Source organism: Zophobas morio, unplaced genomic scaffold, assembly GCF_036711695.1.
Source record: "Zophobas morio isolate AGI-343-1 ecotype UQ-CSIRO unplaced genomic scaffold, CSIRO_AGI_Zmor_V1 ptg000024l, whole genome shotgun sequence".
In the NCBI taxonomy this organism is placed as follows: domain Eukaryota; kingdom Metazoa; phylum Arthropoda; class Insecta; order Coleoptera; family Tenebrionidae; genus Zophobas; species Zophobas morio.
Genome location: NW_026972129.1, coordinates 17084090 through 17107322, shown reverse-complemented (window position 1 = coordinate 17107322; position 23233 = coordinate 17084090). Strand labels below are relative to the sequence as shown.

Below are 23233 nucleotides of genomic sequence, written 5' to 3'. Positions count from 1 at the left end.
CAGGCCGTTACGGTCGCAAACTCGCAGTTGGGTCTCGACTATTGGGTCAAGTCGACAGCGTTACGTCATCTCGACCGCCCCTGACTTCTTATACAGAACCTGCAATCTTTGTGCAGATGGCGCGATAAATTCCGCCAGCTCGACTAGGAACCGCGTCCTCCGCTTCTGGCACGTATTTCGGTGTTATTTGCCTCAATTCCATTTCAAATGTTAATTTCTATGACTCTGATATTAACGACAAGTGAACAAGTTTCAAAAAGAGCAATAAACAACATTTAAATTCGCCATACAATCTTGTGAAATTTTAAACAACAAATAATTCTTATTTGAGATTAAGATTGGACATCAGATAATTTATACATAAAGTCGCGATCTTTTCTACAGAACCACTCCCTAGTGTAAATTTTCAAAATTTGTTTGATGTAAGTGACCTTGACGGGTTTCTGGGGAAAAACATATGTGTCAAAAATTTGACTGGTTAGATGGCCCCATTGTCCATGTAGATATTTTATTTTAATAAATAGATGAACAGAACATACAGTCTGCACGGGATACAGTTCGGCATAGCTGAGGGCAACCGAAACATCCGTGTTGTGCTAGTTTCGATTGCCATATCAACTACCGCTACCAACCGCGTTCGGTGTAAAGTACTAGATGACAGGGCTACCAACTTGACTTTTTATCGAGTGGTTCCGTAGAAATGACCGCTACTGTACATATGATGAAAGCATCAATCAACAAAATATTTACATGAAAGAAAACTAGCAAAGATTTATCAAAAAAAGATTTGGTGTAAAGTGAAACATGTGTAAACAAAAATTACTGACGTCAAAATTGTGATATAAAGAAAAATTGCATGGGGTGAAAAATTTGCAAAAGCTAACAAAATTACATGAGGTTAATATTTGCCACACTTTATCAACGATTCAAACAAAGAATTTATATGATGTTGCATTATGCCATGATCCAAGTGATTGGTTACTCAAAACAATTTGTTTTGAGGGTTGTGGTGACCGAATTTGAATCAAATTTTCGCGCTGAAATTAATTAATAGTGGCGCGAAATCACATTTGAATAATTTGAATTTGAAAAAAAATTTAATCAAAAAAATCGTTAAATATAGGCAACCATGTGGGGGTAGTTGGTAGCTCGCTAGGGGATTTTTAGTTAGAAGGCGGTAGTAGTAGACAAGATGGCGGCATGGCGAGAGCATGGTGAAAGCGTCATTATTGGTTAAATTAATTGGCTTGATAATTAATAAAAGGAACGAAGCCTTTGTTTAACGAAAATTAATCGTAACGCCGACGGCGCCCAGTTTTCCCCAACACGCACAACTAATTCTTGCGGTTTTCTAATCGGAAAAGTGCTAATTTTCGACCGACGCTGCACGTGCTGTAAATTTATTTTATTGTTTGTAAATTCACCGATCAGATTAGGATTTTAATTGTTAACTGATTCTAACACAATTTAATGGACTTTATATTTGTTTAGACAGACACTAGGAGATCTCATGAAATTCACTGAGTCAAAATTCGTTTGATTTTGTTTGTTTAATTATGTATAAGGTTTTTGGATGCATATACGTATGTGGTTATTAGCATCGTTATCATCATTACATCACCGAGGCATTTCCTCGTAAAGTTAAAGATTGATTACATCACCGAGGCATTTCCTCACAACGTTAAAGATTGATTACATCACCGAGGCATTTCCTCGCAACGCTAAAAATTACATCACCGAGACGCTTATTCCTCGCAACGCTGACTGGATATTTTTGTGTTTCCTTATTTATCATGTGTTTTGTTTGGGGTAAGCAGTTCACGATGTTATAAACTCTGGAAGCTCACAATTTTAACTTCAGTATTTTTCTTTGTTGTATAATTTAAATTGAACGTAAACTTTCATGCTCTGCAGTTTTAACTTCACTTAATATTTTTATTTGCACAAGTTTACTTCACACCAGATCTGTTTGTTTTATCATGAATCTTTGCTAGTTTTTTTATGTAAATATTTTGTTAATGAATGTTTCCCTCATGTAAATTATCTGATGTCCAATTATAATTTCACATAAGAATTATTTGTTGTTTAAAATTTCACAAGATTGAATGGCGAATTGAATTGCTGTTTATTGCTCTTTTTGAAACACTTGTTCAGTTGTCGCTAATATCAGTTGAATGGAATTGAAGTTAAATAACACAGAAAACGTGGCAGAAGCGGAGTGCGCAGTTCCTAGTCGAGCTGGCGGGATTAATCGCGCCACCTGCACAAAAGATGCAGAAATAGAATTCACGGGCGGTTGAGATGACGTAACGCTGGAGGCTTCGTGATAGCCGGGACCCAACTGCGAGTTTGCGACCGTAATCGCCTGCACGTAGAATCACCGTCGCGGGGGAGAACAGCCACGACCGGTAGCCCCAAACTCCGCTTGTGCTAGAACGCCCCTATGGGTATTTTTGTTGTGCTCTTGTTGACTGCCATAATTTTAAATTTGCCGCCGCACATCTGTAATAACTTGTGTATTTGCATCCAGTTACTTTAATTCAGATTTTGATTTGTTTTTATTAAATGTTTGATATTCAAATACATATTTGCATTGATTCAGAACGTTTAGTTTGATTTCATTCCAGGTCATTCAAAGTTTTTCTTTTTTTTGGAGCTGAACAGCGATTGCGTGGAGGAATAAATAATTCTATGTCCTCCATAACTTTTGTGTTTTATGTAACGGTACTTTTCCAACCTTGGGGTCCACCATTTGCATCTGAACGCATCCCGCCATTTTTCAGAAACACAACGTAGGGTTCTAGGTTCTATTCTGTCAGACGATCACAGCCAAGGCCAATTTTTGAATTTTAAAATTTTTCGGCTTTCATTTTTTTTTCACATGTCAATTTAAGGCGGGATGTTTGGGTTATCACAACATTTACTTACCTCTTCTATACCAACACACACTGAACTGGCAACTGGTTAGGGAACTCTGGCCTTTAACCTTTAATGGATCTTTTGGTCTTTCATAAATGAAGACATGATGAAGACCCTTCCAAAGGAGTTGTTTTTCAAAGTTGTTTACTAGTTACCAGTCTATTTCGGGTAGCGTAAAAGTATTTGTGTTTCCATCAAATTAGCTTAATTAACTTTAATATGAAGATTTTTAGTGGCTAAATGTACTTTTTGCCGATATTAACAAATTTAAATCACGAATCTATAAAACTAGACAAATCGTGTCCAGTCAAATGGTGCCAATATTTAACTTTATAAACCTTGATTAGCATGGTGTGAAGTAATAAAATCCAGGATTCACAAGGACAACCTTGATTTTTATGACAATGACGATTGTTTTAACATCTCCAAAAATAAGTAATTTATCGCCCGTTACAGCATTGTTAAGATTGTTGAAGGCTGATAATCTAAGAAAGGTGAAATTATTCGTATTCCGTTACCAACACAATTTTTTCCTGACTTTTAATTATGATAATAAATATTCGACCTATTTTCCAGTTTGCCTAATTTCAGGTTCTGCTTTTTTTCGGTCGGCAAAATATACGGTCTAGATTTTTTCGCGTATTTTTCATTCGCTACAAATTCTGGTCAATTTTTACATAAGGACAGAGAAGTTGTCTTTAAAAGAATCCATTTGATATAATGGTGATAGAGAATGTGGCTCCTGATTTACGTTTGAACCTTTGAACGTTATTTGTATGTATATAATTTGTTTTTTTTTAACTTAAATAAAATAAGTTAATGTTTTGCTAAAAATATTGTATTGTTGGTTGCGTTTTAAATTTTTCTAGAGGTGCAGCTTCTCTTGAATGTAATCTTATATTTTCAATTCATCATAAATTATGTTTATATAAATATTATATATTTATAACTACTATTGTGAATAATGAATAAAGTTAACAAAATTATTCCCCCTCCACATTTTGTTTGCTCATCGAGGTTAATGTCTTGTCAAGATTGTTTGTTTTTTTATAACATGGCAACGCCGCCTATGAGTAATCTGTCACTGCTGTGTTGCTGTCAAATAATGTCGAAAAGTGGGTTGTGTTGTTCATGTTCTTACTATTTGATCTCTGCTATTTGTAAAGTGTGATTCCTTATCGTCACAAAATTCCACGAACAATTGTTGTAAATTGGACAATACTTGCCACACAAAAGTGCTAACGTTGGGGATTAAAAAAAGTGACAGCAGAAACAACGAAATCGAACAAGAAAATAATGGCGTAGATTTTTGTGTTGTTCATATCAGCATTAAATGAGTCACGTTCTTGGCACGAACAAGTAGATTTTCCATTTGCCTTTGATTAACAACGCAACAAACCATGTTGTTCAAAGACATCAATAAGTGCCAAATGCGCAACCCAAACTATGTCTACGATGAAGCTTGTTTGGACATCCTCAACGGCATCAACGACACAGTTAAAGTTGTGGGGCAATATTCAGAGTGTCATCAATGTGATTTTCAAGATTTGACCACGGTAGGACCCCTTCAGAATACTTCAATACTTGTAAATACTCGATATCCCTTGCAACTGTACTATGTCATAGAGAGTACAAAGCAATGCAGGTATGTAATGTTGCATAGATTTCATAGTTTGTTATCTGAAATGAAATTGTTGTAGCGTTAGTAAATTAATGTATGAACATTATCGGTATGGTTGGAACCTTACACAACATAAATGTCCACCCATTTATATCAAAGAACCTGCAGACAGTGCATATCTACGTAATTATTCACATTTCCAACTTGATGTTTTACAAATAATTTCAATTTATAGCAATACTTACCGCTTTTATCGTACTTTTTTGCTTTGGAACACTGTGGTATATGGTTAAATGTATCTATAAAAATTCCGGACGTTTGAGAAGCTTAATTACATGGAACACAGACATAGAGAATGTAATTATCTTAATCACCAACCTAATTAGTCGTGTTAAGGTGATTTCAGCTTCTAAAGCAATATTATTAATACTATAAACAACTAGATTAAGATCAATCATTTTCATTATTAAAACAGCGTTCACTTACACAATAATATTGTTTTAAGCAGCAATCACCTCCACATTTCTGATTTTAACCAATTGTATTATACTAGGATTTAGGCGGTTCATCAGCGGGGACTCCCCTAGTTATTGAAAGAACTCCATCCATTCGGAAACATCCGCATCGCATCAAGTCCATAGATGTATTTAGAGGGTTTTGCATAATTGTGATGATTTTTGTAAATTATGGAGGCGGGAGATACTGGTTTTTCTCACACTCTGTATGGAATGGTATAACGGTTGCTGATTTAGTATTTCCGTGGTTCATGTGGTTGATGGGTCTCTCATTTACTATTTCCTTACAATCTAAACTACGACGGGCTGTTCCTCGTCGACAGTTAGTCATAAGTGTGATGAGACGATCTTTCGTTTTAATCTTGTTGGGTATTATCATCAACTCCAACCAAAATTTACAAACCATAGGGTCTCTCAGATTCCCAGGAGTGTTACAAAGATTCGGCATTACGTATTTTGTGGTTGGAATATTAGAAATAGTTTTCACTAAGAGAGGAGAAGTTGAGGTAAAAATTTGTGTGTTTGTGACAATTGGTTGATGATTTAATTCTAGAATGTTTCTTTAATCCATGATGTGGTTGTAGCATGGCCTCAGTGGCTTTTTGTGATTTCGCTAGTTATAATACACACTTGCGTAACGTTCCTGGCGGACGTTCCAGGGTGTGGGAGAGGTTATTTGGGGCCTGGAGGCTTAGATGAAGGGGGTAAACATTACAACTGCACTGGAGGTGTTGCTGGATACATTGATAGACAAATTTTTGGGGAACACATGTATAAAAATTCCGCTTGCAAGAAGTTATATGAAACCAATGTTTATTTTGATCCTGAAGGTAAACGTTTACTTGAGTTAACTTGCACCTAAATTATGCATTGTAGGTATTCTCGGAACTTTAACAGCAATATTGACGGTTTATTTTGGAGTGCAAGCAGGTCGCACCCTCAATACCTACCAAGATGTTAAAGCAAAAACGGTTCGTTGGGTAGCTTGGGGTTTAATTACAGTAAGTATTAATTTTTAACTAATTGACAGAATGACAGTTATTATCTTTGTAGACCCTAATTGGAGGGGCGCTTTGCGAATTCAAACAAAACGACGGACTGATCCCCCTTAATAAGCAATTGTGGTCTCTATCCTTTGCCTTAGTTTTGTCTGGAATGGCTTTTGTCGTTCAAGCCTTTCTCTTCGTGCTTGTTGACATTTTGAGGAAGTGGGGTGGTAGACCGTTTTTCTATCCAGGAATGAATTCTTTGGTCCTGTATGTGGGGCACGAGTTATTCAAAGACACGTTTCCCTTTGCGTGGACCCCCACAAGTGAAACCCATGGGGCGTATTTGTTCATGAACCTCTGGGGTACAGCTGTGTGGGTCGCTATTGCTATATTCCTGTACAAGCGTAACGTATTTTTTGCACTTTAATTATTGCTGCGTGAGTGCGTTGAATAATTTTTTATTTTATAATTTTGTTCAAAATATGACTGATAACACTTTTCCTGATTAGTTGATAAATTGTTTTATTTTAGAGTTGCGATTCCCTGTTTTTATTATGTAACTCGGAGATGAGGAGAATAAATTTGTTTAATATGTTAAAACGTTTTATATTTAATCCCTTTTCGTAACTACGATAATAATCGGTATTTTTAGAGATAACTTCAGTCGCGCCGTACTAAAAGATAAACACGAATGGATTTTTAAACAAGTAAATAGCGTGTTACAAGCGTTGGAAATAGTCAAAGATATTAAAACGTGACTATGAACATGTTTTTGAAGGGTATCTGCTTTAGGAAACCGAAGCCAAGCGTTGGAAGGTGAAAATAAAATGCAACTGGTTTATAATAAAAATGAGATATAATGTAAATTCATTCCATGAAACATATCTCCATGTGAATCACCACAGTACGGAGTATCAACATTCAGTAAAGTAAACAACACACTAATCAATATCTAACAAATTTTAACTACTACTCTCACTGCTTATAGCTTTATCAGTTAATATTGATATGTTCAAATTTAGTACATATAGAAATATGTTTATTGGCACTCCATTCTAACAATACCAAGAGAAAAATGTCTTTATAAGTTTACATTGGAATAATATGCACATTATTAGATCTTTGTCACTTATAAAAGACTAGCTCCTAGTTTAGTCTTCCCTATACTACGATTATTATAAATGGTTAAAAAACTACTTGATACACACATACACACGTATCATGCAGGTACATACATTAAATTAAAATGATCTTACTAGAAGTGTGACATAGCCAGTCCTAGAAATGCTACTTCAAAAATTTATTCCTAATACAATAACTGCCATGAAGGTTCGAATACTGGATGATTTTGAAGTAGATAATATGTCTGAGTTAGAGTGGCAGCATATTTGAAATGTATCATTATTAGTGTCATTTCTACTACTATTAACACGATATGTATTAAATATTTTCGATTTTTTGTCGTCAATAATAATTTTTTTGAAAATACACAGTTACCATTTGATCAAAAAAAAGTGTAGTAAGGCATAGAATTGTGTTTTAAAATAAAAATGTTGGCATTGCAGTTATTTGACAGTAAAAGTCAAACGATATATGTACACCCAAGTCGATTTTTTTTAAATCATCACAGATTAATTACTAAAATTATAAAACAATGTTCATCTACGCATGACGTTCCAAACTAGTGACTTATTCTAAGCGAAATGAAACAGTTTTTAATTAAAATTGAACAAGATGATATTTATAACTGCAATTTCATAATTCGTTTGGTCAAATCCAAGCCACGCCTAAAAAAGATTTTTATCTTGTAATTTTAAAGCATTTACATTTTTATTTCAATTTTTAGGTGCGTTTACACACTAATAAAAAAACAAATAATAATAAAGTTTTCATGTGAGCTGGGTTTTACTTTATTGCAAATAAATCAACTGACGTTGACCGCGACCTTGTAAGTTGCTTTGTTGTCATGGGTATTGAATACTGTTTGTTAACATTATACCATGATTATAACCAACCATAGCAGCAAACAGTAGTTAATTTTTCCCTGGTAATTTCATAGAATCGTGATCTACTTACATGTTATATTATTATCAACCTAAAAATCTGATATTATGATGAGATTGTTAACACTTTGTAATTGGTACCACTGATTTTAAATCACCTGCGAATCTTTTTGAGTGCTGCTTTATAGTCGCTTGGTTTTATCGATTGTGGTTCCGTTTTAAAAAATTAAATTTCACATCGGGGAAAAAAAGAATATTGCGAAACCCCATTTGAAAATTAAAAAAAAATGGACGTTTTTACTTAAGTTATTACTTATTACATTATCCACACTCATAATCTTTCTCACTTATAATAATTCATTTATGGCATTTAAATTAGTCCTAAACATTTTGAGGGAAAAGGGCTCGAAAGTTATCATCAGTAAAATAAATCTCATCGTGGACTCGGAAGGGCTTTAATATTTTTCTACAGTTCAAATTTGAACATTTATTCGCAAACTACTTTAATTAACGTTGGTTTTAATTAAATGTAGCTTCTCTCGTGGTAATTCTGGTACTTATCTAGATATTCCAAGTTTCAAAAAGATAGGATTTGAATTTTAATTAAAATAAAAGCACAGGATCGCGTGACGAAAATGAGTCAGAGCTGACGGTTTGTTTTTCACGTCATTTGCCCAAATAGAGGTTAAATTCATGAAACGCGTAGTTTGACAACAACTGGCTGGGTAAAGCTTATAATATGCGACAGGTCTTTAAGCATAGTTCTAATATGTGTTATACCCAGTGTCGGATTGTGGCGCCGGGACACCGAGAAATTTCTTAAATTCTTTAATTTATATTTACCAAATATAAGGATCGGATTATCAGGCTCTTTGGATGAAATTTCTAAATTGAAATCAGTAGAAAGTAAAGTGGTACATTTCATCCCAAATGTTTTTTCCATCTATTTAAGCTATTTTTTTACCTGTTTTTTCATCTATTTTAAGGTACTGTATCATTTTTTTAAGAAAACAGACCAACTTTGACATGCATTTTTTATTGCTTTTTTATAAAATAAAAAAGGCAATTTTTGACGTGGAGTTTAAAAAAAAAGACAAAGCACCTTATAATAAATAAAAAAAAATGTGGGGTGAAACGTATCATTTTACTTACCACTAATTTGCCCCTTTTTTGGTATTATATATATTTAATTTTATAGGATTGCATACTCCTGCATATGTGATCCATGACTCCGTGTCGAGTTTTCACCATAGACATCCAGATTTAAAAAAAAAAAAAAAAAACAAGATTGTATAACATTTTACAATTTAACTTTGAAATTGTAAAACCGAATGCTTTGAAAACATGCAAGCTTGTTGAGATTACCATAAGCATGGTACATCTTTAATAAAAATGTGTTCATGACCTCCTAAAAAATGATCACGTCATTTTATAATTTTGCAGAACAAATGTTCCTCAAATTTTATAGAATTACATACTCCACGTATGTGTAATTTAGAATCCGTGTTGAGTTTTCCTCCTAGACATCGAGATTTTTGGGAAAAAAATCGCAATTGTATTCTACAATTTAAGTTTAAAATTGCAAAAGCGAATGTACTGAAATTTTCCAAACGTTTTAAGGTTACAGGACTTTTTACCCTTCGTATCCAGATTTTTGGAAAAAAATCAACAATTTAACTTTGAAGTTGCAAAAACAGAAACAGTTATCGCAAAATCCAATTTTATAATTTTTAAACAAGCGGAATTTGTCGGACTATATTTCAAGGGCGAGGAAAGTTCTGTCAAAATAACCTTCCACAATTTTTTTACTAGCTTTGTTTTTCTTGGTAGCGTCATCAAAATTCCAAAAACAACAATTTTTTCAAAACAAGATCTGTTTACAATACCACAGGGCCTCACTTTGTAAATTGCCCTCAATCCGACACTGGTTATACCTGTCACTAGTGTAAATGGCTCTTGAACGCACACACAACGTAGATTTCATTTTGTTGACTGTCACAATTCCAGGCCAAATTTAAATTTCCCGCGGGTTTTGATAATTGTGCGCACGCATCAATTTGACAGGCACACGACTAAATCAGTGATACCAATTCAAGCAATCTAATCGAAGACAACTCTGCATTAAAATGTATACTAAACTGGTGCATACATCGTTTTATAGAAATAGAGCGACTACGAGATTGGTTTTTTAAATGAGAAGACAAACTTTTCGCTAAAATTGAACAGTTCTATGGTTTACAGTTTTATTTGATGTTCCAAATGATTTTCAGGTCAACATACCATAATGAAAAATTTAATTGCGTAAATCGTACTGTTTGAAAACCATTACCCAATGTTGACTGAGGATATTTAAATTGTTCTTGTAATGTTTTTTTAACCGTGATGACGCAACAAACCAACAGAAACATCCTAATTTAAGGTAATCAAATTGTAACAATTATAATCAATACATTTATACTCTGTCCAGGGATGGACTGGACGTTTTTCAATTTCCTGTGTCGAAAATTTCATACACAATACTTTTTCTATTGTCAATGCATAAAAATATTAGAAGTATTATTAGTACAAAATTCCTAATTATGTGGCACTTCTAAAAGTTATTTATAACAAGCGGTAAACATATTGTAATTTGCAACAGAAATTGTGAATGGATCACGAACTTCACTTCTTTAAACTTCAACATTTATCAGTTTTAACAGAGCAAGATTTCGGCAGCAATTCCAAATTACAAAATGTTCAAAAATAGCTGCCATTTCAAGTCTCTAAATTAGTAATATATAGGGACTTTGGCTGCCACTTAAGTGTCAAATGTTTCATAAAGTTCCTAGATAACCATATATATCTAGTGACTTTAATGTTTCACACACACTAGCGCCGCCTACTGCAATTTATCTTTGACAACCATAATGTGTTCTTGCCGCCAAATTCGCTACGACTGGCTATGACATTAAAATTTTCAAATAATACGTTGTCACATGATCAAATTCTAGTACTCTGGTTTCAAAAATCAGAAGCAGTTTTCATGTACATTGCTTTTTTAAATATAGTTAGTTGTAACGTATAAGACTGTCATGTGCTGTAAATTTTGTCACAAACTGCACCTCGCCATGTCGCCCTGAGATCCTAAATGTAGCTAATTTGTGCCAATATTTGGTGACTCCTTATTTACAAAACAATTAATACACAAAAACTATAGTCACTTACAATTGACACAAAAGATACATATTTCTGTGCATTGGCACATTGTGTAGACAATTTGCTAGGTCAGTTCTCTATGGTAAAACAATCATTATTACTAAAACGGTGCATTTTGACACAATTTAAGCGCAATTGTACTTTGGATTTGACAGGTACTGATCAGGTTCGACTAAACCGTTTTTTTGAACTTTTACAATAGTAACAAAAACAAACACATAACAAGTTAAAACATGTAAAAATGGAATAATAATAAAGTTGGGTAAAACGGGACGGAGACCAAAGCACTGTATAACGTATTTCATTTTGTTCTGTAACATGAAGACGGTGTTAATTACAACCCGGTTACATTGAACAACATGCGACAAGACATACATACCAAGCACAGCGAAGCCATAGCCAATTTTATCAGTACCCATGCGATATGAACACGTCGGTATAATAAATTCGTACATATCTGTACTACCCAAGGGATACTCGTAAATTTTATTATTGTCGGGTGTCACTGGGATAATTTGGCTGTCCTGTCTAATTAACGCGTCTGTAATAACAATCATGGATTTGTGTTCATGAGCCGTGAACAAAACCTGAGGTAGCATTTTTCTAAACACCTACAAAGTTATATTTAAAATTTGTTGAAAGTAGTTGATATTTATTACTTTTTCCACAAAAGGTGAAGGCAAGAAAATGAGAGGCAAATGACTCAACCCAATAAAAATTTTGGAAGTATCATAAAAATCTCTTTTTTCTTTAAAGACTGGAATGCTTAAAATCAGTCGGTTTATTTTAAAAAAGGTAATATTTTTGTGCACGATGAGTTCTGGCTGTGGAAACGCTCGATGAAATCTTTTCATTTTTTGATCAGTTATTCCGTCGAATTCTTCACCTCCTACGTCATTATCACCTGGCAGCCAAATGTGCTAAAAAAAGATACACAATTCTAGTATAACCATAATGAATTATAATGGAAATAACCTACCTTTACTGCAGTTGGAGAGCTATCCGTAAAAACGTTATAAATCCTTCTAGCATACGCAAAAAATTCTTCATCTCTGGCAATTGAACCCTCATCCATCAAGTCACCTAAGAATATTACGACATCAGGTTCTGCAAACCTGTAAGCCCAAGAGTACGTCTTTTTCAGAAAAAAATCACTGTCTGCAATACTGAAAGGCGTAACAAACGAGAACATTTCTTTACGTTCGCCGAGAACTTGAGGATCGGCAACAAGGAGAATATTTGTGCAATTGTTTCGATTTCCACATTTTGGCTTCAACCACGAAAGTGTGTTACTCAGATATAAATAAAACTCCACGTAAAATACAAAAAATAGAATTAAAAAAAACCACAAGCACATGTATTGCCTTTTTGTAAATCTTCTACAACAATCAATAAAGTGTTAATTAACCAAACGCAGTGTTTTGAATTTTTTACCTGTAAAATCTCATGGTGTACACCGAAACATGTTTTTTGAGCGTTTAACAATCTGTTTCACATTTTTAAGTGATAAAATTTACGTAATGTGTTGTTAAAGGTTTCGTTTACAATATAAAAACCACATTTTTGTGGATTATTGCATTTGTGCGTTCACCCAGATGTTGCATAGGTAGGTTGTCCCGAAAATCCAGTTCTCGTTTAACCTACGCGGTGTGACATTTGATCTACTATTTGTGTCAAATGTCAGGCAACCAACAAAACATACGTGATCTTTGAAATTTGTGCCTTATTAGATGTGGGTCGAGATATATTTTTATTTCAAAGTCGCAATTCCAGTTGGTTTCAAACTGAAATAAAAAATTGTTATCAACTGTAAATATATTTCTGCAAAAACAAAACAGAAAGTTTATGGAACTCGCCCTGAGAAACCGATTGTTTCAGAGGCGTGCTGGAACGCGTTTGTCGGGTACTGGGCATAAAATACAAAAAGAATTTATTGAGATAGAAAAATGAGGCTTCGCGACGCTGTTTTTTTTCCTCTCAGTGCGCATAACCTTGTGTGATTCTTCATGGCTTTACCCAAATACATTGATTGGTCCAAGTTTTAAAATCTGCGACAATAGTATAAGTGATCTACCATGTTAAAAATGTTCTAAGTTTCTTGTTCAGAAAAGATGACTGCGTATATCAAGGAAAAAAGGGAAAATATAAGCCCCGCCTACCCACCACTCAATCGTTATGACTTAAAACATGTTTAAAATGGTAATTTAAAAAATATATAAACCCCGCCCACCCGGCCTATCTTAATCGTGATGATTTTTTTTATTGGTCGTAAGTTGGGAGGCAGAGCTTAAATGCAAAATCCTTATGTTTCCACGAAAAATACTATATGGATTAAGTAAAAAAGAAAGCCAAATGATAAGCTCCACCCATTCGTCCGGATCTAAATCTGGCTTTAATTTGTATTTAATACATTGTGATAACCCAAACTTCCCGCCTTAAAAATTGACCTTGAAACAGTTTGAAAGGCCCGCGAAAAATTCAAAGTTCAAAGTTTGGCCTTGGCTGTGATCGTCTAACAAATGAGAACCTACGTTGTGTTTTTTTTTTGTTTTTGAAAAATGGCGGGAAGACGTTCTTTCATACAAGTGCATACACGGTCGAGAGCGCAAGAAATAATAGACAAAATTAGGTTGGTCAAAAGCCTTCCTAAGGGGGAAAAAGAAACGAAGAACGACAACGGCTCAATTTGCCCTTCTGGCGAGTCCGCAGGGCCAAGGTGTCATCGGTCTTCATTCCCCAAAACCCCCTGGGGTTTTATTCACCGACATATTACATGTCAAACACCTTAAGATATGTGAAAGAAAAACACTCGCGAATTGACAGACATACACATATGAAAACCGAACAAACACAAGACCTACACATATGTAAATTGGATGGCAGAACCCGAATCATTATGAGAGTGTGGCGATCGAACAAAACATAGAACAAAATATATCAATTTCATTTACGAGCACAGCAAAATACCCAGAGGGGGCGTTGTAACGCCAGTGGAGGTTGGGACTCCTGATCATCACTGTTCTCCCTCACGACGGTGATTCTATCTACACCAACGCCTGCTCACACGCATCTCTCCATTACGAACGTGCCCTGCGAAACGAGGCGGTTACGATCGCAGATCCGTAGTGGGGTCCCGGCTATGGACAGAAGCCGACAGCGTTAAAAACCCGCGATCGCCCCCTGAAGCTATACAACACCCGCGGACTTGTGCAGGTGACGCGATTAATCCCGTCAGTTTGAGAAGGAGTCGCGCGCCCCACGTACACTACGAGTTATGTGTTATTTACCTTAATTTCATTTAAATGTTCAATCTCTATGACTCTAATATTAAATTACAACCGAACAAGTGTTAAAGTTTCAACCAAGAGCAATAAACCACATTTAAATTCGCCACACACTCTTACGAAAATTCAATAACAAATAATTCTTAATTGAGATTAAAATTGGACATCAGATAATTTACATGATAGAAACATTTATCAACAAAATATTTACATGATCAAAACTTAGCAAAGATTTATTAAAAACAAGATCTGGTGTGAAATAAGCTTGTACAAATTAAATATCATGTTAGGTCAAAACTGCAGAGCATGGAAATTTACGTTCAATTCAAATTATACAGCAAAGAAAATTACTGAAGCTAAAATTATGAGACAAAGACAAATTGCATGAGGTGAAAGATTGTAGAGTTAACAAATTTACATGTGATTAATATTAATTCGTGTCCAGTCAAGTTATTGGTTAAAATTCAAACGTGAAATTATTCAGCTACATTGTGGGCCATTATTACACATACATTCCCCCAAACAAAACACATAAACAAACATGGCAGACAATCTGCAGATCCAAAATGGCGTTGGACGAATTCGTCATTCCAAATAATAGGCGTCGAAAATATGCGATGCAAAAATACGATGAATCCTGTGGCGTTGTATAAACGATGTGCTAAATCCAAAGAATAAAGGCACGTCCCCCCATGACCCACAATGTTTGTTAATTTGTTCAATAGATTCAGTTAAAACATGTGCTCGATTAAAAGAAACAAATGGACGCTTCAAAATGGCCGCTGCCTGAACAAAGAACGGTGAAAATAACAACTCGTTTGCCGCCATCCAAAATACAGATTTCACAAATATAGCTAAATAAAGCATGGCCCGAACTAGAAATCACTTCCTGTAAAGCCCTACTGCGATGGATTTTAAATGAAAGGTAAAAAAAAACGAGATTAGTGGAAAAAAACGCACGCGTCGCTGTGTCACGAGGTCAGAAGCACCCGCGGGGCTTGAAACTCGCCGCGAAACAGGGCCCAGTCCAAAACAGGTGTTCAAAACATACCTCTCCAAAGATGCAAAGATTTCGACACGGCTTACCGCCAAAAGGAACACAAAAACCTCGTCGTAAGAACGATGAGAAATCAGGAACACCCAATGGCTCAACGGGGGCTGCTAGGTTTCCCAATGGAACGGATCAACACTGGAAACGCAAAAACAACAGCAAAAGGCACAGAATAATTCACAATCAAAAATACAACCTGTTGCTCGAAGCGCTCGAAGGAAGTCGACCGTTTGTTCGAAGCGGTCAAAGCGAAGTGACCCATTTTTCAAGACAATACCACCCTCACTTTGCGCACGTCTGTTTCTTTGGGGTGGTTGGTTGCCAACCTCTTCTTCTTACCAACCGTTTCTTGTGCGCGCGAAATTCATTTGAAATTTAAAAATTCGAATTGGATCCTTACAACATATTGTATTCTTTGATACATGATACTCAAAAACATATCTTACCTGGTAATTTCTTGTCGAGGAATAAGGATTTTGCAATTAAACTCCGCCCTCTTGGTTCACGACGAATAAAAAAATCATCACAACTGAGATTGGGCGGGTGGGTGGGGCTTATATTTTGCCTTTTTTTCTTAATATACGTGGTCATCTTTTAGAAAAAAAATTTAAAACAGATGACTACGTATATTAAAAAAATAAGGCATAATATAAGTAATCTATTGCTTTTTGTTACTATCGATATTTAGCACGATTTAAGCCGTAAATGTAAAAATCAAATTGTACAAGAAAAGCATTTATTATAAACGTACGATATATATAAAAGAATTTTTTTAAAACCTAATTTGCACTTTGTGACGAATCTGAATAACATTCGAACTAAGAACTCATTTCTCCAATCTTTTTTTTTCTTTGTGATTAAAATATTCCTCTATGCTTTTAGCAAAACCTTGGAAAAAATCTAAGCCTTTGGGAGACTTTTTTGCTAAATTTATAACTTCGTTTTGGTTGACGACTCCAATATGAGATACAATTCTTAAGTCTTTCTCAAAGTTTAAGTTTTCTACGTCGGCGACATCTACCAAGACATCGCAATGTATACCTAAGGGTACGCTGCATATCGTAAATTTAGCCCTACAACAAACAGTCAAACCAAGTTAAATGGTAAAAATAAACACTTACACAAATTCTTCCTCCATTTTTAACACATGACACAACATGAATTCCCTTTGGAAGCGATGAAGTCGTAACATTGTCATTTTAACGTAATCCAACAGTGACAACATGTCAAAACGATTCCCAATGGCAGACTTCACGACTTGCGTGTCAAATCTGTCCAAAAACAACTTCATGACGTATTGCGCGAACGGTTTAGCGGTTTCTATAAAGTCAATTACTGTCAAAGTGTTACAGCTTCGTTTCAACTAACCTTTCAGTTTGCTTGTTGTTTGGACATTGATAACTTTACCAGACTCGTCATCCAGTCGTACCACAAACACCAAAGTTCCAAATAGCGTAGAAAAGTGATAAAAATCGTCGTCTACCATCTCCAGTTTCCAGCACTTTTGACAGCTGCAAATATAATTTAATTAAACCATAAGGTAGGTAGTACAAGATACTACCTTTTTTCATGCTCTCTGATCCTGTCTTCCATCGTGGGACAACTGTCGCAATTTTCGTCACTACTTTCCATCAAGAGATCAGAATTATTGCGCGATTTATTGCACTCCCAAATCGTGAGTTCTTCGGGGATACGGAAAGGCCTGAACTTGAAATTTTCCAGATAATTTTTTATTTCGGCTCGCTGTCTTTGAATCCGTTCCATCAAATCTGACAACTCACTAACTCTTCTTATTTCAAGCTTGACTTTCTTTAGCTCCACTTTTTTTATCGTTGGAGAAGTGTCAGCCATTTTGTTAAGTTCTTCTATTGCGTCGTCCGTAATCAACTGGTCTTCACTACCTAACGTTTGTAGACAATCATCTGCAATAATCCCCACACTGTTGTCTTCGTCGCAATAACTGGTTTGAAGTGTCGATTCATCCGATTTTTTCTTATGTTGTAAGACGTAAGTGTCATTAATGTTGTTCAGTTTGCTGTTTCTTGGAATGTCAAATATGGAAATGTCCGGCGATTCCTTATATTCACGCCTCCCTATTTCTAGGTTTTCTTCTAAATCATACTCGCTGATGTTGGTCAAAGTTGGACGACTAATGTGTCCTGTGTTTTCCAAATTGCAGGTGAAACCACTGGAGTCTTTGTCCTCGAACTTAGGCGTCGCGAAAGATACCGGTTGACTTTTAGAATAAGTGCACTGAAGCAGTTGTTGAGTGTCGTCAATACCAGAACTCATAGTCAAATTTAGGTGGAATGACTGCTCTGGCGTTCGCAAAGCGCTTAGTTCGTGTTTTAAAGTCGACAAGTTGGGCAGTTGTGTTTTGATTACCGGAATAGTGGAGGTTAATTCTAGGTTCGATTGGTCGTGTTGTAATTTTTGTTCGGGAGATTTTACCAACTTGTTGTCAAGGTTTCTATTTACATTCAGATGTTGGTCGCTATAATTAGAAGCATTTAAAATTTCCACTTTTACATAAGTTTGATCTATTTTTATCGTAGGGCAAGATTTTTCTTCGACATTTTTCGGAACTGTCATTGAATGAGATTTATTAGCAGAAGGAATATGTAGCGATAATGTAGAGTTATCGTCTCTATTATCAAATCTGGTGTAATTTAGAATCGAATGAGCATTTAAAATTGCCGCTGTTGTTTCCATGACACTTTGATTTACGAAAGTTTGATCTACTTTCATCATGGAGCAAGATTTTTCTTCTACATTTACATTTTTCTGAACTGTCATTGACTGAGATTTATTTGCAGAAGGAATATGTAGCGATAATGTAGAGTTATCATTTTTATTATCAAATCTGGTGTCATCTGTAATCAAATTAGGATTTAAAATGGTCGCTTTTGTCTCCATGATACTTTTATTTCCATAAGTTTGATCCACTTCCATCATGGAGTAGGATTTTTCTTCTACAGCTACATTTTTCTGAACTGTCATTGACTGAGAAGAAATATGAAGCGGTAATGTAGAGTTATCATTTTTATTATCAAATGGAGTTAAAATTCCCACTTTTGTTTCCATGACACTTCTATTTACATAAGTTTGATCCACTTCCATCATGGAGTAGGATTTTTCTTCTACAGCTACATTTTTCTGAACTGTCATTGACTGAGAAGGAATATGAAACGGTAATGTAGAGTTATCATTTTTATTATCAAACTTGGTGGCCATCAGCTCAGGATTTAAAATTGCCGCTGTTGTTTCCATGACACTTTTATTTACATAAGTTTGATCTACTTTCATCATGGAGCAAGATTTTTCTTCTAGGGTTACATTTTTCTGAAATGTCATTGACTGAGAAGGAATAGGTGGCCATAATGTAGATTTATTATCAAATGTGGTGTTATCACCAACCAAAATATTTGCTGAATCTTGACGAAAAGAACAGTTGCCATTTAGTTTTGTCAAATCACCATCTGAAGGAATAGGTATCGATAACGCAGACTTGTCATTTTTACCATCAAATCTGGTGTTATTATCAATATTTGACAGATTTTGACAAGCTGGGTAGATTTCATTTAGTTTTGTCACATTATCGCCTAACGGAACTGTGGTGTCATTATGAACGGGAATATTCAATAGATCTTGACAAATAGAGTAGCTTTTGTTTTGTGTTGTCAAATTACCATCTGATATTTGAGAGACGTTCACGGGTTCGCTCGCCACTAGAGAATGGTTTTGAGGAATACTTTTGACTTCAACATCAATCAAAGGCTTTCTTATACTGTTATCACCTGCATTCTGACAAGGAGTGTTTAAAACACCAACTGGTGGTTGGTTTTCAACGTCTAGAAAACTCTCATCAATTTCCATTGCAGAACAAGATTTCTCTTCTTTTGTGTTGGAGTTACGCAGTTTAGACGTGTTATTGAAACCTGATGATTCCTTCACTTGATCTGTTGGTATCTGACAACTGCGTTCACATTCGTTGTCTTTTTTGCCCACAAAAATTTCGTTAACTGCCAATGAACCATTAGAACTGTCTTTTAAAATAAGATTTTGATCGACTGTAGTTTGAGCAACCGGCGAAAAGCATATCAACATTTCAGAACTCCTTTTCTTATAGAGTTTATTGCCACAATGCGAAATATTTTGACGAGAAGTTTCCATTGATTTATTCGGTAAGACAACATTTTCAGCAATGTCGGTTAATTCAAGATTTTTAGAAGTGTTTTTAATACTTCCTGGTATTAATTCATTATCATCCACTGCTAGGCAAGATTTTTCCCGAAGAGTTTCATTTTTCTCGAACGATTTGGTTTTAATACCAGTCTTGGTGTTCTCATTAACTAAACATTGAAGAGAAACCGAGTAAGAAGAGTCGTCTCTTTTCATAAAATTACCGATCGACATTTGAGCGATAGCCGCTGCTTCTTTTGAATTGATAGAAATGTTTTGAGAAATGTCCGCAAAGTCAAATTTGGGTCTTTTTGGACAACTATGTGGATTATCGTCGTCCCAACACAGATCGGTGTCAACATCTGCTGAACTTATTGGCATATTCACGTCTATGGAATCTAATCTGATGGAGTGGTTTCTTAATGACTTATTTTGAACCTGATATTCTAATTCTCCAGTAACATTTTTCGTGCAATCGTTTTGCTGGGGCTGACAAAATTCAGTAGCATCACCTATTTTTGTGGAATGGGCTTCAGTGCTTTGACAAGTGAGTTCCATAGTTTGGGCAGTTTTTGTTAAATTACTTTCTGAAACTCGAGTAATCTCTAGATTTGGTTGAGTCTGGCAAGTAAATTCCATAGCATTTATTTGTGTTGAAGGGAGACCAGAAAGACACGTGAAGTCCATTGTGAGATTACCTCTTGAAATTTGGCTTCTATTTGTCACTGTGTTATTGGTTTTTTCTAAACTGTTCAGAGGGTGGTGACAAGTAAATTCCATGTTATCTGTATTTTCTGCCTTTACCACATCACTAGCCAAAGAAATTTCTCCAAATCCAGTCTCACAATCATATTCGTTTTCATAAATTTTATCAACTACAACATCATCGCACTTTGTTGACAATTTTTTGGCACCTTTTGAGATTTCTTCCGTTTTTACTAAACTGTTTAGAGGAATTTGACAAGTAAATTCCATCTCGTTTATGCGTGAATTTTCATTGAGAGTATGACACGTTAATTCCATACTCTTTGATTCAACTGTTGTTTTATCACACTTTGTTGACAATCTTTTGCCACCTTTTGGGATTTCATCAGTTTTTATTGAATTGTTTAGTGGAATTCGACAAGTAAATTCCATCTCGTTTATGCGTGAATTTTCTCCCTTCACATCACTGTGCAAAGAAACTTCGCTGAATCCAATTTGACGATCATATACGCTTTCGCTAGTTTTATCAAGCGCAAGACATGTTAATTCCATACTCTTTGACACAACTGTCGTTTTATCAAGTACGACGTCTTTAGAATTTGTCGACAATTTTTTGGCATAGTCAACCAGACTGAATTTCTTTTGTGGGGGGTAATGTGCAATATTTTCCTTATCTGCAAGTAACAATACGTTGGTATATTCCATATCTTGTTCGGATAACATCGTGATATTATGTAGTGATGGTCCGGACTCGTGGAATGTTGATCCCAGTTTCGTGGAGCTGTGTGTGTTGTGGTCTTGCGAAGACTGAGTCGAGTTCGTGTGATTTACGTCTTCTTCGTACGTGGTATCCCATATTGTGTTTTTTTCGGGATCTGCCACGAATGGCCTTTAAAAAACCGAACTGTTTAGTTTCAGTGATCAAAATTAAGTTAGTTTTAGTACAAACTTTATGAAATTGCTGCTCGCGAAACTGACTCTACGGACTGGTTTGGTGCTGTTGAAGTCGGTGTAGGTTTCCGTTGTTTCGATTTCCTCAAACGGGTTTCTCACTTTGGCTATTTTTAATATCTGAAAGCAGGGTGTTGTAGGAATTTTGGTGAAACTTTACATTGCCTGGAGGGGCTTTTTACATTTTTTTTGAAACTGCGCAAAACTACCTCCTGATTACTAAAATGACATAGAATTTTTGTGCAAATGATTTACTTTGCCCTAAATAAAAAAAGTTTAGAACTTCTGGGGCCAATGGATAAAATAAACATCAAACTTTTCACACTTGATGCTAACAAAGTATTATTGAAGGGTAATTAATCTCGCATTTTTAGGTGAATTTTTCTACAAAATTTAAAATAAGACGACGCAATCAGATTTCTCAAAACGATGAATTTTAATTTACTATGTAGTCGTTTATGTCACAAACGTTACGAGTTTTTTTAATGTGAAATATTTTTTATTAAAGTGGTGCATAACTGAACATTTGTTGTGACGTAGTAACATCTAAATGCAACGTATACGTTTCTGTTTATATTTTAAATTTGGCAAAAATGCCTGAAGGGATAATAAGACTTCCTACACCTTTTTTGTGGGTTGTATTTACTGACATTAACAATACTTGGAGGCAAGAATTACTTTTACCCACTATTATATTCACTGAAAATATGCGAATATTTAGAACCAACTGCACATCAAAGAAACAAAAAATAAATATTACAAACAGCATATCTCATATCAAAGAATTTTTTACGGTGGATTCATGAAAAATTTGGTTTTAATAAACCTTTTTACAACTTTTGATAATACAATATAATAACAAAGCCATCATGAGCATTTCTTGGTATTAAACCTTCTTTACTTGATGTTTTAATCATTTTTAATAAATAAAAGCTTTCAGTAATGCTTATTTAACAATGATGCTCAATTGATGAAGTATGTGGCTTCTAATTCTATGGATTCAGAGTTCTTTCTAAATATTACGTTAAACGTGATATATTAGCACTTTGTAGACACAGAAAATGTGGTGTTTCTTACCGAAGATCTTCTTTTAGAAATGGGCTTTTCTGGTTCCCTAAAAATTCAGTTGTCACAAAAGTGATAAAAAATGTTTAGTCTTACTCCAACTTTTCTGGTTCGGGTTCCATCTTAATCAAATATTCAGTCAATTCAATATTCTCACACAACACTTAACACTTTTTACAGGATTATTTCACACAACACAAACAACTAATGAAACAATTTTAAATATCAACGGTAAATTCAGTTTGACTTTGACATTTAAGTGAGAATTACCAACAGACAACACCGGTGTGAACTTAGCTCCGTATTAGTTTTCGACGGAAGGTAAATGTTGGTTGCATAACCACCACGAAAATGTATTTTGTTAAAACAGAAAACCCCAAGAAAAAAGCAAAAAACGTATAGAGCCCGTCGTTTATTCGAAAATAAAAACTATTACCAGGTTTTTAATAGCATCAAGAGAATTCATTTATACGAATATCGTTTTACGTTATGTAATAAACAAAAGAAAGAAATGTTAAAACAAATTTTTATTTTTTAGTTCTCATTATTTAAATAGGACCACTGTAAAATCATCAGAAAGTGTATGTAGCAGAACGAAAACTTTTAGAAAATTGGTTTTTGCGTGAAGGTAGGAGTCTACTTAATTATTTGTATAAAAGGTTGCATATACGTGTTTATTTAAAAATTCCACATTCCAGGTTATTGGTCCATTTTTCAAGTCAGGGCAATTTAAGAATCTGCTGTTTCTGCTTA

At 34.9% G+C, this 23233-nt stretch overlaps 3 protein-coding genes across 5 annotated transcripts; 1 reads left to right on the top strand and 2 right to left on the bottom strand.

Moving 5' to 3' along the window:
- Positions 1 to 3982: 3982 nt before the first annotated feature.
- On the top strand, positions 3983 to 6644 carry LOC135135104 (heparan-alpha-glucosaminide N-acetyltransferase-like). The gene is made up of 7 exons (XM_064064090.1): positions 3983 to 4564; positions 4620 to 4723; positions 4776 to 4897; positions 5094 to 5561; positions 5609 to 5885; positions 5932 to 6056; positions 6109 to 6644. Exons 1-7 carry the CDS (start codon positions 4320 to 4322, stop codon positions 6469 to 6471), a joined length of 1704 nt encoding a protein of 567 aa, XP_063920160.1. The 5' UTR covers positions 3983 to 4319; the 3' UTR covers positions 6472 to 6644.
- Positions 6645 to 6881: 237 nt separating this feature from the next.
- On the bottom strand, positions 6882 to 12863 carry Mppe (Metallophosphoesterase). 2 transcript variants are annotated; one of them, XM_064063952.1, is made up of 5 exons: positions 12677 to 12863; positions 12222 to 12621; positions 11902 to 12162; positions 11622 to 11853; positions 6882 to 11553 (listed from the first exon to the last, which is right to left on the bottom strand). In XM_064063952.1, the coding sequence occupies exons 1-5, from the start codon at positions 12688 to 12690 to the stop codon at positions 11405 to 11407; spliced, it is 1056 nt and encodes a 351-aa protein (XP_063920022.1). In that variant the 5' UTR covers positions 12691 to 12863; the 3' UTR covers positions 6882 to 11404. The 2 variants fall into 2 exon arrangements, with proteins under 2 accessions (XP_063920022.1, XP_063920021.1); XM_064063951.1 differs by having other exon boundaries at positions 6882 to 11853.
- Positions 12864 to 16296: 3433 nt separating this feature from the next.
- Positions 16297 to 22715, bottom strand: LOC135135082 (uncharacterized). Of its 2 annotated transcripts, none has more exons than XM_064064042.1 (7): positions 22577 to 22715; positions 22493 to 22529; positions 21414 to 21535; positions 17139 to 21353; positions 16946 to 17088; positions 16699 to 16897; positions 16297 to 16650 (listed from the first exon to the last, which is right to left on the bottom strand). In XM_064064042.1, the coding sequence occupies exons 1-7, from the start codon at positions 22600 to 22602 to the stop codon at positions 16404 to 16406; spliced, it is 4989 nt and encodes a 1662-aa protein (XP_063920112.1). In that variant the 5' UTR covers positions 22603 to 22715; the 3' UTR covers positions 16297 to 16403. The 2 variants fall into 2 exon arrangements, with proteins under 2 accessions (XP_063920112.1, XP_063920113.1); XM_064064043.1 differs by having other exon boundaries at positions 22583 to 22715.
- Positions 22716 to 23233: the final 518 nt, after the last annotated feature.

Bases quoted from the DNA above. Each gene is read 5' to 3' on its own strand.
- LOC135135082 (XM_064064042.1), bottom strand. From the start codon at position 22,602: ATGGAACCCGAACCAGAAAAGTTGGA. The intron at 21,536-22,492 runs GTAAGAAACACC...CCCTGCTTTCAG, and splicing joins TTTCTAAAAGAAGATCTTCG to ATATTAAAAATAGCCAAAGT. The intron at 17,089-17,138 runs GTAGTATCTTGT...TTATATTTGCAG, and splicing joins ATCAGAGAGCATGAAAAAAG to CTGTCAAAAGTGCTGGAAAC.
- Mppe (XM_064063951.1), bottom strand. The intron at 12,163-12,221 runs GTAGGTTATTTC...ATCTTTTTTTAG, and splicing joins GCTCTCCAACTGCAGTAAAG to CACATTTGGCTGCCAGGTGA. The intron at 11,854-11,901 runs GTAATAAATATC...ATAACTTTGTAG, and splicing joins CTTCACCTTTTGTGGAAAAA to GTGTTTAGAAAAATGCTACC.
- LOC135135104 (XM_064064090.1), top strand. From the start codon at position 4,320: ATGTTGTTCAAAGACATCAATAAGTGCCAAATGCGCAACCCAAACTAT. The intron at 4,565-4,619 runs GTATGTAATGTT...AAATTGTTGTAG, and splicing joins GAGAGTACAAAGCAATGCAG to CGTTAGTAAATTAATGTATG. The intron at 5,562-5,608 runs GTAAAAATTTGT...ATTTAATTCTAG, and splicing joins CTAAGAGAGGAGAAGTTGAG to AATGTTTCTTTAATCCATGA.